Source organism: Zootoca vivipara, chromosome 2, assembly GCF_965207765.1.
Source record: "Zootoca vivipara chromosome 2, rZooViv2.hap1.1, whole genome shotgun sequence".
NCBI lineage: Eukaryota > Metazoa > Chordata > Lepidosauria > Squamata > Lacertidae > Zootoca > Zootoca vivipara.
This window is the reverse complement of record NC_142584.1, coordinates 119,589,799-119,604,667: the sequence shown is the minus strand read 5'-3', so window position 1 is coordinate 119,604,667 and position 14,869 is coordinate 119,589,799. Positions and strand designations below refer to the sequence as shown.

Sequence of the window (14,869 nt, the reverse complement as noted above, 5' to 3'; positions counted from 1 at the left end):
ATAGCTACTGGCAATTGAAGAAATGTTTCCCCGCCAATGTTAGATGGAGACAGGATGCCCTGAGTAACAGTTGTTGGGAAACACATGTAGAGAAAGTGCTGCTGCACCCACCTCCAGCTTATGGGCTTCTATTTGGGGCAGATGGTTGCCCATTTAATGAACAGGATACTGGACTTTATAGGCCTTAGGCCTGATCCAGCTTCAGGGCTCTTCTGATGTCAATCATACACCACTTTCTTCCTCCTTGAGCCATGTCAGTTTCTTGAGTCAACATGTTTTTCTCCTGTTCTCCACCTGCTCCCATAAAGTTTCAGAAGAGATGTTTCTTCCCCTTGCAATCATCAAAACCACAGTGATCTATTCTTATCCTTCCCAAAGTCAAAGCGATTCCCTTGCATACCCTTCAAATCTTACCTTTGGGAACAACAATGCAAACATCACAATTAAGGGCAGCAGGAGGTTATTTACTCCACTGTGCTTGGAAAGTTTGATGTATAAAATATCTTGCGTGCCACAGAATCCATGCAGTCAAGATATAGGGCAGGTGAAAGGGTACAGGAGACAGGTCCTTGTGGAGCTTAATCAAAACATAGGAAGCTGCCTTCTAGCTCAGTGATATCTACTGACTGGCAGCAGCTCTTCAGGTCAAGAACATCCTCAGTCCTACCTGGAGCAGTTAGCAGAAGTGGACCCTGGCACCTTCTGGGTGGAAAACAGTTCCTCCACCACTGAGCTTGTCTTGCAAGAATTTGAGGGAGGTTTTCTAATTAGTGGCTTGTGTTGAGAGGAACAGTCAGAAGGGAAGTGTGGCAGGCAGACCACAGAATGATAACACTGCTTTTATTGCTGCCTCTTGCAACCTACGAAATGCAGCAGAGGACAAAATGTCCACTGAATCTGATCAAGGATAAAAATCTGGCTGTGAATTATCACCGGCAAGGAGACCACCTCATTGGTGGAGTCATATCTTCAAGATTAATTGGAACTCAACTTCCCTTTAGCTTTTCCAGCACCCCAGTAAGCGCATTTCAGAAGTAAGTAATGATGTATTGGCATATGTCTCCTTCCTAAACTACTCTCCAATTCTCTGGCTGTACCAGGGTCAACCCCCTATTTTCAGGTACCCCTGATAAATTACTATTGCCTGTTTTTTGTTTGAAGACTGAAAAGCAACAAATGTCCTCTTATAGTTTTCTCTTAAACCATAGCATGCTGTAAATTTTATATCCATATTCCACAATTGTTGCCATGCTTTCATATCTATATTATAACCAATATCTATTGCCCAATGTATCCTCCTTTAGAGTTGGGTTCAAAAATAGTTGGAGGGGACCATTTTCAGCAGGAACTGCACAATTCTTTTCCCCAGGCTCCACGCAAACTATGCAACTGGAAGCTGTGTTTACAGAGCCCAGCATCCCTAAGACTTGCCATCTGATGTGAAGGGTTACTCTTCCCACACCCCACCACAAACATGCAAACCATTATTTGGGGACCCGATTTTGTGAGAAAGATAATGCCTGGAGTGGTCTTTTGACACAGTGGCAGTAAGAGGTCACCACCCAGTGCTTCCCTACTTCCCAGCCTCCTTCATCTATACAAAATGTATGTGACTATCATTTTCACTGTATCATGTGACACACCTTTTTGCAGCTGGATGACTGGAAGGGTCTGGCACATTCTCTCCTTCTCGCTTACAGTTCAAGAGATCAATCAGGACCCCAAGCTCTTACCCAACATCACCCTGGGCTATAGCATCTATGATACCTATTTTGATGGAAGGACAACTTCTGATGCCCTGACAGACCTCCTTGCAGGTGGGAAAATCAACATTCCAAACTACACCTGTGGAAGATGGAGAAAGCTGCTGGCGGTTCTTGAAGGAGGTGAATCTGACCTCTCCATGCACATTGCAAGCATGTTGGGCATCTACAAAATCCCACAAGTAAGAATTAGGTTCAAGTCGAGCACACCTGGAAACATTTGCCATCTCGTAAAAGAACAAGTTATTGTATTGCTTACTTTATACACCAATCAAGCAATACTTGATTGTATTGCTTACTTTATACACCTAATTGAAACACTGCTTTTCATGAAGTAAAGAGTCATATAGAAATATTTTCTTAAATAAATTGATCTTCTGCATGTGAAACTGATATTCTACCACTGGGCTATGACCCTTTCCCCATTTTATTTATTTATGAATGAATACATGGGTGGGTGGGTGTTATTTTCAGCCTTTTCCCCATTTTATTGTGCTGAGAACATCCTATTTTTTTGTTCTGAATGCGGGTGGCAGGGAAGGAACTGTCAATTGCCTACCCTCTGGTGTCATGATGAAGAATTATAGAATCATAGAGTTGGAAGAGACCACAAGGGCCATCCAGTCCAACCCCCTGCCGAGCAGAACACCATCAAAGCATTCCTGACATATGCCTGTCAAGCCTCTGCTTAAAGACCTCCAAAGAAGAAGACTCTACCACACTCCTTGGTAGCAAATTCAAGACTTCAAACAGATCACTTGGCCTAGTGAAACCACACACAGAGAGAGCTTAATTTCAGTACTTTTACTAGTAGTAAACAGAAATACAGAGAGACCATGGAATGTACTCTTCACCTGATTCCTGTCTCTGTTCAGGGCTAGTACACCTGCCAGCTCGCTCCTGTTCTTCACTACACATTATTTTGCAGCTCTCTTCATCTGCCTCCTGACTGGAAGCTTCTTGGGGTAGCGGTCTCCACCACCTGCCCAGCCCCTGGCACCTGCCCTGTCCCTGGTTCTGAATCCAACTGTCTCGGTGGAAGGTCAGGCAGCTTCAGTGGCTAGAAGTGCCTTTTACCAACTGTGACTGGTTCGGCAGATATGGCCATTCCTGGAGCAGAGCAGCATTGCCCACAGTACTTCATGCGTTGGTTATTTCAAGACTGGATTACTGTGATGCTCTCTATGGGCAAGTCTTCCCTCACGCTTGAGCCAGAAGCTATGGTTAGTTTACAGTGCTGCAGCACGATTGCTGGCAGGTGTGAGACAGACGCCTTCACTGTACTCTCTTTGGCACATGCTAAAAATATTCGTGTTTTGACGAAGTCCTGATGCTTAGAAAACTTTAGCATTTTTGTTTTTGTATGTTTTATAGTATGGTTGCGAATTCTTCTTGATTTTACTGTTTTATCTTTCATAAACCAATCTGAGGGCTTCTTTTACAATCAAGCAGTGTATAAATGTTGTTGTTGTTTAGTCGTTTAGGCGTGTCCGACTCTTCATGACCCCATGGACCATAGCACGCCAGGCACTCCTGTCTTCCACTGCCTCCCGCAGTTTGGTCAAACTCATGTTCGTAGCTTCAAGAACACTGTATAAATGTTAGAGCAGCTAAATAAGTAAACAATTTGAGTCCAGAATGCCTGTGAAACTGCCTTATAACATAATCCCTGTATACTTCTACCATCTTGATTTTTTTGTATTGCATCTTTGTAAACAGCTTACAAAATTACATAAAATGTTGATGTTTGCCCTAATAAAATGTGTCATCGTCTTTCACATAGAAGTATACAATCTTGGGCCCTGGAAAAGAGAGCATCAGTCTCTTTTGCTTTCCTCAGCAGCTTAGTTACGGCTTCGTCCTTCATGATAAAGTCCATTCCCCTTTCGTCTACCGGATGGCCCCAAACCAAGAAACTCAGTACCTGGGGATTATCCAACTCCTCCAGTATTTCAGATGGACATGGGTTGGCCTCTTTGCTCCAGATAATGACAATGGAGAAAAATTCCTGGGTACCTTGACACCCCTGATGATCAAAAGGGAAATTTGTGCTGCTTTCACACAAAGAGTAGTACAACAAACTTGGCTGTGGATACCCCACGAAGCACCTCTCATTTGGAGACAAGTCAATGTATTTGTCTACTCTACAGATTCTCAATATGGACTTTTTATAATCCTAGAGGTACAAACCTTACTTGAAAGGGTGCAGATTGGGCAGAAAGTCTGGATAGCCACAGCTCTTCAGAACACAATCTTGTTGTATGAAACTAAATCCTTCCAGTATGCCCATGGCTCCCTGTCCTTTGTAATGAAGACCCCCAAAAGGGGGGGAAATAACTACTGTGAGCCAATAACCTCTGCTAGTCAACAGCATTGGAACAAATCATTTGATTGCTCATATTCAAAACATCCCTTGTCTGCCAGGGGTTGGGAGAAATGCAGGGAGAAGGAGAATCTGATGGTACTCCCTCAGAAAGAGGTTGAAAGAGTCCTATGCCAAGACAGCTATGTTAACTACTTCAGTATCCTAGCGGTGGCTCAGGCCTTGAATGCAGCTTATTCATCCAGATCACAGTGCATATCGATGGGAGGAGGAGGAAGAGGCAGGTTGGAACGTCAAAGGCTACAGCCATGGCAGGTATGTCCTTTCCAAACTGCAGTTCAATGTCACAGCTCTGGAATCATCATGACAGGAACATGGGAAGCAGCCTTATAACAATCAGAGGAATAATCCACATAGTTCCGTTCCATATTGTCTACACTTATTATCAGCAGAAACATACATAGGAGTCATACCATTGGTTTATCTACCTTAGTTTCCTTTACAATGCAGTGGTTCTTGTGTGTGTGCGTGATAAAAGTTCTACACCATAAACATAACATTTTCTTTTTTTAAAAAAAAATTTTAAAATAGTTTTTATTGTTTAAAATCAACAAAGCAACAAATACACACTTACATATAAAAAGGAATAATAAGGTGGGGAGAATAATAAGGGAGGGGAAAAAGAATCAGCGATACAATGAAAAAGATCGATAAAAAAAAAGAAGAAAAAAGAAAAAAAAAGAGAGAAAGAAAAAGGAGGGCAAAAGAAACCCTTATTCTTCCAATATTTCGTCAAAACTTATCCTCACAGGTTTACAGAACAAATAAGAATACAAAACAAATACACTCATCACATCTACATATAGATACTACCTGTCCCTTTTGTTGCACACTTTTCTATATCCTATGTTTCACAGGCTTATATTAATAATATCTCTTTTTTCTCCTCATTATTATTCTAATCCTTTCTGTTTCTCTCAAGCATCATTCAATGTCCATGAGTAGAGAGCTATTTGGGTAATATGTTTTAAGATAGTTCTTATACACTCTCCACTCTTTCACTGTCTTTTGTACGGGTATATCTCTCATTGAATCTGTCAACCATGCCATCCTAATATAGTTTAACATAACATTTTAACACCTTAGAAAAGAAAAGGGTTCTTTCGAACCTTGAGACCTCCTTCCTTTTCTCCATGCGTTCCAATTCTAAATTTTATCCCTGTATCTTTTACTGTAATCTATCTGTTATGTAATCATAGTATCCAAAATCCATGTTACGTGGAGCAAACATGGAGCAAAATCCATGTTACATGGAGCAATGGATTCAAACTACAAGAAAGAAGATTCCGCCTAAACATTAGGAAGAACTTCCTGACAGTAAGAGCTGTTCGGCAGTGGAATTTGCTACCAAGGAGTGTGGTGGAGTCTCCTTCTTTGGAGGTCTTTAAGCAGAGGCTTGGCAGGCATATGTCAATGCTTTGATGGTGTTTCCTGCTTGGCAGGGGGTTGGACTGGATGGCCCTTGTGGTCTCTTCCAACTCTATGATTCTATGATTATAAATGCCCTTGTATTCCTGCCAATGATTTCAACTGTTTGCAGTGATCTCTCAAATATGTTAAAAAGTTATTCCAGTCTTTTCAAAATACTTGGTCTTCCTGATTTCCGATCTTTCCTGCCCGTCTTGCCATTTCTGCATATTCCATCAGCTTGGTCTGCCAGTCTTCTCTGGTTGGCGCTGCTTTTTCTTCTTTCCATCTCTGGGCAAGAAGCATCCTTGCTGCTCTCATTGCATACATAAACAGTCTTTTATTTTCTTTAGGTAGTTCTGCACCTATAATGCCTAACAAAAAAGCCTCTGGTTCTTCAACAAAAGTTATCTTAAACATTTTTTCAACTCATTACATATCATTTCCCAGAAAGCTTTTACCACCCCACATGACCACCACATATGATGAAACATACCTTCTTCCTTTTACATTTCCAGTACAAATTTGGGCAGGTTCTATACATTTTCGCAATTTTACTAGGTGCCAGGTACCAATGGTGCATCATTTTCATATAAGTTTCTTTCAATGAACAGCAGGCTATAAACTTCAAATCCTCTTCCCATAACTTTTCCCATGACGAAAACTCCATCTTATAACCAAAATCTCTTGCCCAGTGGATTGGCCGTGGTTCTCAGTAGGGTCTGGAAGGAAATCCTTCCCAACCCTCCACAGAGTTGCAATCAAGAATGGAACTTGAGACCTTCTGCATGGAAACAAGGTGCTCCAGCAATTGAAGTATGGCCAGTGATTTTCAGGCAGCATCCTGCACCATGGGCAGCCCACAGAGCGACACCAAAGGTAGCACAACATAGAGAGCAGTGTAGAACTAATTGGAACAATGCTATGACTCAGGAGTGATCCATTTACCATCAGCTTCAAAACATTTGCTCCTCAGAAATTAAAAACAAACAAAGGCTGAAAATCATTGCTGTTTTGAAAGGTGAACAAATGTGGAATCTGGATCTAATACCAATATAAGGGCTGACTTTCTACAAAATGTGAACGGTAGATTGCGGCTAGATCTGTCTCAGAAAACTTGAATTGCTGCAGTGATGCAAACACAAAACCATTCTAGACGATCATTAGAAATCAATATGCTTGCAAGCTTCCATCTTACAATTTCAACCACACAGCTCCAAAACTGCTTTTCTTTCATGCACTCCTATGATAAATGAAAGGAATCTCCAACCAGCATCCAAACAAAGACAAAAGAGTACAGGGACCTAAGAATCTATGACAGATGAGATTCCCCGGTCCTTATTCAGATGAGATTAGGATGCAGATAAGCAGGGATGAAATATCACACATGGTTGCATGTTCTCTCGGTACTGGAGTTTCCTTTGTCATTCTAGCTTCATTCATTCTTGAAAGAAGTCCATCCGTCTTCTAATACTTCAGCTGATGGACAGTACTTGGATGAAAATGGGGCACTGGCCGTTGACTTCGATATCATGAACTGGGTGCTGTTTCCTAATAATTCTCGGGCCAGAGTGAAAATTGGGAGCATAGAGAGACAGATGTCCTCAAATCTGAAGCTCGCCATTAACCCAGAAGCAATTGTATGGCCCTTGCCATTTAACAAGGTATAGGGGAATTACATGTGTCGTTTCATTAACTATGATATCTGCTCAGCACTAATCACTTTTTCAATAGTACATAGGAGACTTTGACTGTAATCTTATAGATACTTCCTTGGAATGAAATCTCATTGAACTTAATGGAGCCTGCTCTTAAGAAGGCATGAGATGTCATAGTAATAGCAGACTTCCCAAAGCAACATAGAACAGCTTTCCCTAACTTGGTGCCCTCCAGATATTTTGGACTACAATTCCCATCTCCCCATCCCCCAGTCCAGCTTTGGACAAAAATATCTGAGAGGGACATGGCTGGGCAAGGCTGGAGTACAGTAAGTTCTTCCCCATCTCTTCAGGTAGGTAGCCATGTTGGTCTGATGCAGTCGAAATAAAGAAAAAAGAAAAAAAATGTCAGGTAGCAGCACCTTAGAGACCAACTAAGTTTGTTCTGGGGACGCGGGTGGCGCTGTGGGTTAAACCACAGAGCCTAGGCCTTGCCGATCAGAAGGTCAGCGGTTCGAATCTCTGTGACGGGGTGAGCTCCTGTTGCTCAGTCCCAGCTCCTGCCAACCTAGCAGTTCGAAAGCACATCAAAGTGCAAGTAGATAAATAGGGACTGCTACAGCGGGAAGGTAAACAGCATTTCTGTGTGCTGCTCTGGTTCGCCAGAAGTGGCTTTGTCATGCTGGCCACGTGACCTGGAAGCCAATAATGCGAGATGAGCGCCGCAACCCCAGAGTTGGTCACGACTGGATCTAATGGTCAGGGGTCCCTTTACCTTTTACCTTTAAGTTTGTTCAGGGTATAAACTTTCATGTGCATGCACACTTAGAATTGTGCATGCGTACGAAAGCTTATACCCAGAACAAACTTACCAGTAGTTGGTCTCTAAGGTGCTACTCGACATTTTTTTTGTTTTTTGTTTTTATTTTTATTTATTTTGCCCATCTCTTCAGTAGATCAAGAGGACAGCATGAAAACAGCTAGCCTCAGGATAGCACATTTAGTGACATATTTAGTCCATATTTCACAACTGTGCAACAAAGGAGCAGATGCCAAGGCAGCAGTGTGAGGATTTGTGTTATTGCTTCTCTTCATAGGAGTGCTTTATGATTGTAGTTTCCATGCTCCTGTTTGCTGTTACTGTCATCCTGGCATTGTAGTTTATTCAGTTACGTTGCAGTTACATCACTTTCCCCTTGATATTCCTTCTGTTTATGCCCAGAACACGCCTCGGTCAAGATGCACAGAGAGCTGTCGCCCTGGATATTCCAAGAAGGTTCAGGAAGGAAAACCAGTGTGCTGCTACGATTGTGCTCCCTGCTCAGAAGGGACAATCTCTACTCTGGAAGGTAGGAGAGCATCTCAGAGGAAAGGGCCTTTGATGGGAGAATGGGGCAAATATTTGAGCCAGTCTGAACATGATCCTTGTAATGGCAACACATGGATGGAATGCACCATGAATGGAATGCCTCTCTAGTTTTTGGAGGTTCAAAGAGCAGCACTGTTAGGTGAAGGCAGTTTCCGCTGGTTGGAAATAGCTTTCTACTTCTTAACCAATACATGCATTCACCACCCACCAGCTAATGAGCAGATTGCAGTCTGCCTTGCATAAGTTCCCAATTGTTAAACCCCCGGCCTTTCCCATCACACAATTGGCATAAATGGCTACACCAAATGGAGAAACCAGCTGGGCCAAATCTGACCCAGTGGCCCAATGTTCCCCTCCCTGGTCTACTTTTAACAGAAACGGTTCCGTAATATCTCACAGACTCAGCTTCTCTAGACATACTTCACAAGATCCTCTTTTGGGAAGGAAGCCATAGATCGAGAACTTTTATCTCTCTCCTGCCCAACAAAACAGTGTTCTTCCTGATCTCTCCCAAATGTCCACCTTTTCCCACAATTGCAGCAGCATTCACACTCCTGTCGGCTAATAATAATAATAATAATAATAATAATTTATTTATACCCCGCCCATCTGGCTCGGTTTCCCCAGCCACTCTGGGCGGCTTACAACAGAAAAATGGGATAAAATAATCTATTAAACATTAAAAGCCTCCCTAAACAGGGCTGCCTTCAGATGTCTTCTAAAATCTGGTAGCTGTTTTTCTCTTTGACATCTGATGGGAGGGTGTTCCACAGGGCAGGCGCGACCACTGAGAAGGCCCTCTGCCTGGTTCCCTGCAACTTGGCTTCTCGCAACGAGGGAACCGTCAGAAGGCCCTTGGTACTGGACCTCAGTGTCCGGGCAGAACAATGGGGGTGGAGACGCTCCTTCTGATATTAGCATACGGATGTCTATTTTCCTCTATGCAGATACCAAAGAATGCACCAAATGTCCAGAAGATCAGCATCCAAACAAGGAGCAGGATCAATGTGTTCCCAAAGTAGTCACCTTCCTGTCCTATGAAGAATCTCTGGGGAGCCTCCTGGCTTCCTTTGCCCTCTTCTTATCGTTCACCACAGCCATTGTGTTTGGAATCTTTGTTAAGTACAAGGAAACTCCTATAGTCAAAGCCAATAACAGGGATCTCTCCTTCATCCTCATCATCTCCCTCCTTCTCTCATTTTTGTCCTCCTTCCTCTTCATCGGACAACCAAGAACAATAACCTGCCTTCTGCGACAATCGGCCTTCAGCATCATCTTCTCAGTTGCTGTCTCTTCCCTCTTGGCAAAAACCATCACTGTGGTGCTGGCCTTCCTGGCCACCAAGCCAGGGAACAGGGTGAGGAGATGGCTTGGAGAAAGTTTGTCCAACTCCATTGTCATTTCCTGTTCCAGTGTACAAGTTGCTGTTTGTGCCATCTGGCTGGGATTTTCTCCACCCTTTCCAGAAGCTGACATGCACTCCCAGGCTGGAGAGATCATCCTGCAATGCAATGAAGGGTCTGTGGCCATGTTTTATGTTGCCCTCGGCTACATGGGCTTCCTGGCTGTCATCTGCTTCATGGTGGCTTTCCTAGCCAGAAAGCTTCCAGGGTCCTTCAATGAAGCCAAGCTGATCACCTTCAGCATGCTGGTCTTCTGCAGTGTTTGGGTGTCCTTTGTGCCCACCTACCTGTGCACCAAGGGGAAATACATGGTAGCCGTGCAGGTCTTCTCCATCTTGACTTCCAGTGCTGGGCTTCTGGGCTGCATCTTCATTCCCAAGTGCTACATTATTATACTGAGGCCAGATCTGAACATGAAGAAGCACTTGAAAACAATAAGCTAAATATATTTATGGAATAATGTGGAATATGGAATATTATTCCACAGGACTGTGGACTGAAACCACAGTCAGAAGAAATTTTTTCAGGGGTGGTGGAATGACAGATGGAAAAGGTGCTGCTGCACTCAGCTCTTGTTTATTGGCTTCCCTTGGGGGCATCTGGCTGGCCACAGTGAAAAGAGGATACCATAATGGGCCTTTGGCTTGACGCAGCTTCTGGACACTTATTGACTTTCTTCTCAATGAAGTTCAGCCAAACCTGCCTTTCTTCCTTGGTGCATGTTAGTCTACTGAGTCAACTCCAGGAGTAGAAATCATATATTGAACAGATGAAAAGCTCTTTAATATGTGTAGGCTGAATGGAAAGAGTAAGATTACCATACTGTAACTTCTGTTATAGAGCTTCAGTATGCTGATGACAATGTATTGTGTGCACATTCAGAGGATGACCTCGCTCAACATCCAAAAAACCAAAGTGCTGCACCAACAAGCACAAAACAACTCAATGGTGTAACGTTGGAAAGTGTTGGTCACTTAAACATTAGGAAGAACTTCCTGACAGTAAGAGCTGTTCGGCAGTGGAATTTGCTACCAAAGAGTATGGTGGAGTCTCCTTCTTTGGAGGTCTTTAAGCAGAGGCTTGACAGCCATCTGTCAAGAATGCTTTGGTCGTGTTTCCTGCTTGACAGGGGGTTGGACTGGATGGCCCTTGTGGTCTCCTCCAACTCTATGATTCTATGATTAAACATTTAAACATTTAAAGCTTCCCTACACAGGGCTACCTTTAGATGTCTTCTAAAAGTTGTATAGTTGTATAGTTCCTTATATCCCTGACATATGAGAAGATGTTCCACAGGGCAGGAGCCACGACCGAGAAGGTTCCCTGTAACTTCACTTCTCACAGTGAGGGAACCTCCAGAGAGCCCTCAGATCTGGATCTCTGTGTCTGGGCTGAATTATGGTGGTGGAGACAGATGTACTAGGATGAGGCCGTTTAGGTCTTCAAAGGTCAGCACCAACACTTTGAATTGTGCTTGGAAACGTACTAGGAGTCAATGTAGGTCTTTCAAGACTGGTGTTATGTGGTCTTGGCAGCTGCTCCCAGTCATTGCTGCATTCTGGATTAGTTGTAGTTTCCGAGTCATGTTCGTAGCTTCGAGAACACGAGAACACTCCTTCAAAGGTAGCCCCATGCAGAGGATATTGCACTGGTCCAAGCGGGGGAAAACCAGGGCATGTACCACTCTGGCAAAACAGTCTGCGGGCAGGTGGGGGCATAGAAGGAACAGCCCCTTACAGCAGCCAATAAACCTTTCTCCCTCCTCTATATGACATCCTTTTATATATTTGAACATGGCTATCATATAACCCCTTAACCTTCTCTTCTCCAGGCTAAACATATCTAGTTCCCTAAGCCATTCCTCATAAGGCATCGTTCCAGGCCTTTGACCATTTTGGTTGCCCTCTTCTGGACACGTTCCAGCTTGTCAATATCCTTCTTGAACTGTGGTGCCCAGAACTGGACACAGTACTCCAGGTGAGGTCTGACCAGAGCAGAATACAATGGTACTATTACTTCCCTTGATCTAGATGCTATACTCCTCTTGATGCAGCCAAGAATTGCATTGGCTTTTTTAGCTGCTGCATCTCACTGTTGACTCATGTCAAGTTTGTGGTCTACCAAGACTCCTAGATCCTTTTCACATGTACTGCTCTCAAGCCAGGTGTCTCCCATCCTATATTTGTGCCTTTCATTTTTTTTGCCCAAGTGTAGTACTTTACATTTCTCCTTGTTAAAATTCATCTTGTTTGCTTTGGCCCAGTTGTCTAATCTGTTAAGGTCATTTTGAAGTGTGATCCTGTCCTCTGGGGTATTACCGGTAGCCACCCCTCCCAATTTGGTGTCATCTGCAAACTTGATCAGGATGCCCTCAAGCCCATCATCCAAGTCATTGATAAAGATGTTGAATAAGACTGGGCCCAAGACAGAACCCTGTGGCACACCACTAGTCACTACTCTCCAGGATGAGGAGGAGCCATTGATGAGCACCCTTTGGGTTTGGTCAGTCAGCCAGTTACAAATCTACTGAATGGTAGCATTGTCTAGCTCGCATTTTACCAGCTTCATGTGTATACTGATTTTCCTTTTCAGAAAAGCTGAAAATGCTAGGTGATGGCAAAGTTTGTAAATGTTGGAAGTTACCTGTACAAAAGCAGAGAGCATGTCATTGGGGGAACTGAGGCAGACAAATCAATTTACTTGGCTTGTATATCCGGGGAGGGGGAGGGGAGATGTGGAACTACAGTTCTACAGTTCTCAATCTGTGGGCTGTCCAGTGAATACCTTTACTTGTATTTGGTCAAGCTGATACTTCTAATCTCATAGTGAGTAAAAGATGGGTGTGAAAATTTTATCTTCTCTTTTTATTTTATTTTTTAAAAACCCTTTATGTACCCCACAGTTAAAAAAAAAGACTTGAGGCAGACTTTACAGATGTGTTTTTAGTAAGAGAGAAATGGAAAATTACTCTCATGCTGTGGTGAAGAAAGCTCTACCTGTACAAAGGATACATTTACAAAATAATTGGTAGTACTTTCTGAAAAGTAGAAAAAGAGCAGTAGTAGTTTGGAAACATCCAAAAACTTTTTGTAATATCTTCTAAGAAGAGCTGAAAGTTTCTTTGTTCTGACAATAAACAAAACTAAAAGAAATGGTCAAAGCTGAATCAGGGGCTGAATCTGTTATATATAGCTACCACTTTAATGCAAGGTTGTTGGATGGACCATAGACTTCATATGCCTTAACATTTGAATCCTGATAGTTTGAGTGTATGTGCTCCCAGGTATATACGGTAGTAATAATAATAATAATAATAATAATAATAATAATAATAATAATAATAATAATAATTTATTATTATTTGTACCCTACCCATCTGGCTGGGTTTCCCCAGCCACTCTGGGCGGTTTCCAGAAGGATATTAAAATAAATAATAATTTTCTTGATTTACAGAGGTGTGTACAATGTCTCTCATATTTTTCCCCTCTAACATTTTAACAAATCAGTTTAGGTTATTGAGACATTTAGAAGGCATCTCAAGGCAGCCCTGTTTAGGGAAGCTTGTAATGTTTGATGGATTTCTGTATTTTACCGCGGCGTGGACTGTCCCTGAGAATCGTAGACTGTCCCTGGGACAGGTGAGGGTGCTGATCCCTTATTTTCAAATCCGAAACTTGGCAGCTATGGCTTTAGGTAGGGGGTTATTCCCAGCCATACCAGATGCCAGGGTTTGATCCTGGGACTTTCTGCATGCAAAGCAGATGCTCTCTCACTGAGAACAACATAAAAAGGTACCGTATTCTGAGTTCAACCACTGGACAATTTAGTTCAGTATTGTCTACACTGACTGGCAGCAACTCTTTGAGATTTCAGACCAGGAATATCTCCTAGGGATTGAACCAGAGACCTTCTGCATGCAAAATAGTGTTCTTACCATATAATAATCAGTGGTATACTACCATGAATGCTGCATTTTATTGTACATATTATGGGATCAGTGTTCCTTATGCATGCACATTTTTCACAGCATCCTCAAAACACTGTTGGCCTAAAAATACTAACCTGTATCTCCCCCCCCCCCACACTTTTAATCTAGATTTACTTTTTCCATGGGAATTCCTATACAGTAAAATAAAATCCTGTTGCTACTGCCCTATTTGCAATATCCAAAGTACCACAACTGGAGTGTCTATATTAACACACACCACACACCCCAGTCTGGAAGCACCCACTGCTGTCATGGCAAAAAGCCACTGAAACTGCCTCTGGAATCTGCCAAATCTTTCAATAATGCAATCTAAATTAGAAGCATCATCATTTTGTGGCATAAGTTAAACATGAGTAGTCCAATCATATATTCAAGATCAGGAAATTCAAGTTGATGTGGAGCACTTGCACAACGAAGCCACTCTCCTCACCCGCCCCGCCCCCATCAAACTTTTTGCAACAAGGAAAGCGGTGGGAAAATGTAGTGGAAAGTCTAGGATAATATTTGCTTGATGCAACATTATCCAGCCTATGCACAAACTTTGTACAATAAGTAAGATCAGGGGTCCCCAGACTACGGCAGCGCTCTTCCGGGTTGGGAAAAAAGCGCCGAAAATCCTTTGTACGCATGCGTATGGGCCTCTCCCGACCCGGAAGAGGTCATTTCTGGTGCACTTCCGGGTCGGGGGAGGCCCATACGCATGCACACAACGGATTTTCGGCGCTTTTTCCACCCTGGAAGCGCGCCGCCGCGCCAGTAAGCGCCCGTGCGCTACGCATGGGCGCGCACTCTCCCGCCCGCCGGCCCGCCGCACGATCGGCGCGGTGGGAACTGGCCCAAATGCCGGTAAGTCTGGGGACCCCTGAGTAAGATGAATGCTCAATATACAGGTCATCTG

The 14,869-nt window shown here is 43.2% G+C and overlaps 1 protein-coding gene across 1 annotated transcript; it reads left to right on the top strand.

Moving 5' to 3' along the window:
- Nucleotides 1–409: 409 nt before the first annotated feature.
- Nucleotides 410–10,426, top strand: LOC148687214 (vomeronasal type-2 receptor 26-like). Its single transcript, XM_088663761.1, has 6 exons — nucleotides 410–1,034; nucleotides 1,654–1,945; nucleotides 3,607–4,401; nucleotides 6,987–7,217; nucleotides 8,434–8,560; nucleotides 9,528–10,426. Exons 1-6 carry the CDS (start codon nucleotides 826–828, stop codon nucleotides 10,424–10,426), a joined length of 2,553 nt encoding a protein of 850 aa, XP_088519887.1. The 5' UTR covers nucleotides 410–825.
- The last annotated feature ends 4,443 nt before the right edge of the window (nucleotides 10,427–14,869 follow it).

Coding starts and splice junctions, on each gene's coding strand:
- LOC148687214 (XM_088663761.1), top strand. CDS start 826: ATGATAACACTGCTTTTATTGCTGCCTCTTGCAACCTACGAAATGCAG. Junction 7,218..8,433: donor GGCCCTTGCCATTTAACAAG/GTATAGGGGAAT, acceptor GTTTATGCCCAG/AACACGCCTCGGTCAAGATG. Junction 8,561..9,527: donor GACAATCTCTACTCTGGAAG/GTAGGAGAGCAT, acceptor TCCTCTATGCAG/ATACCAAAGAATGCACCAAA.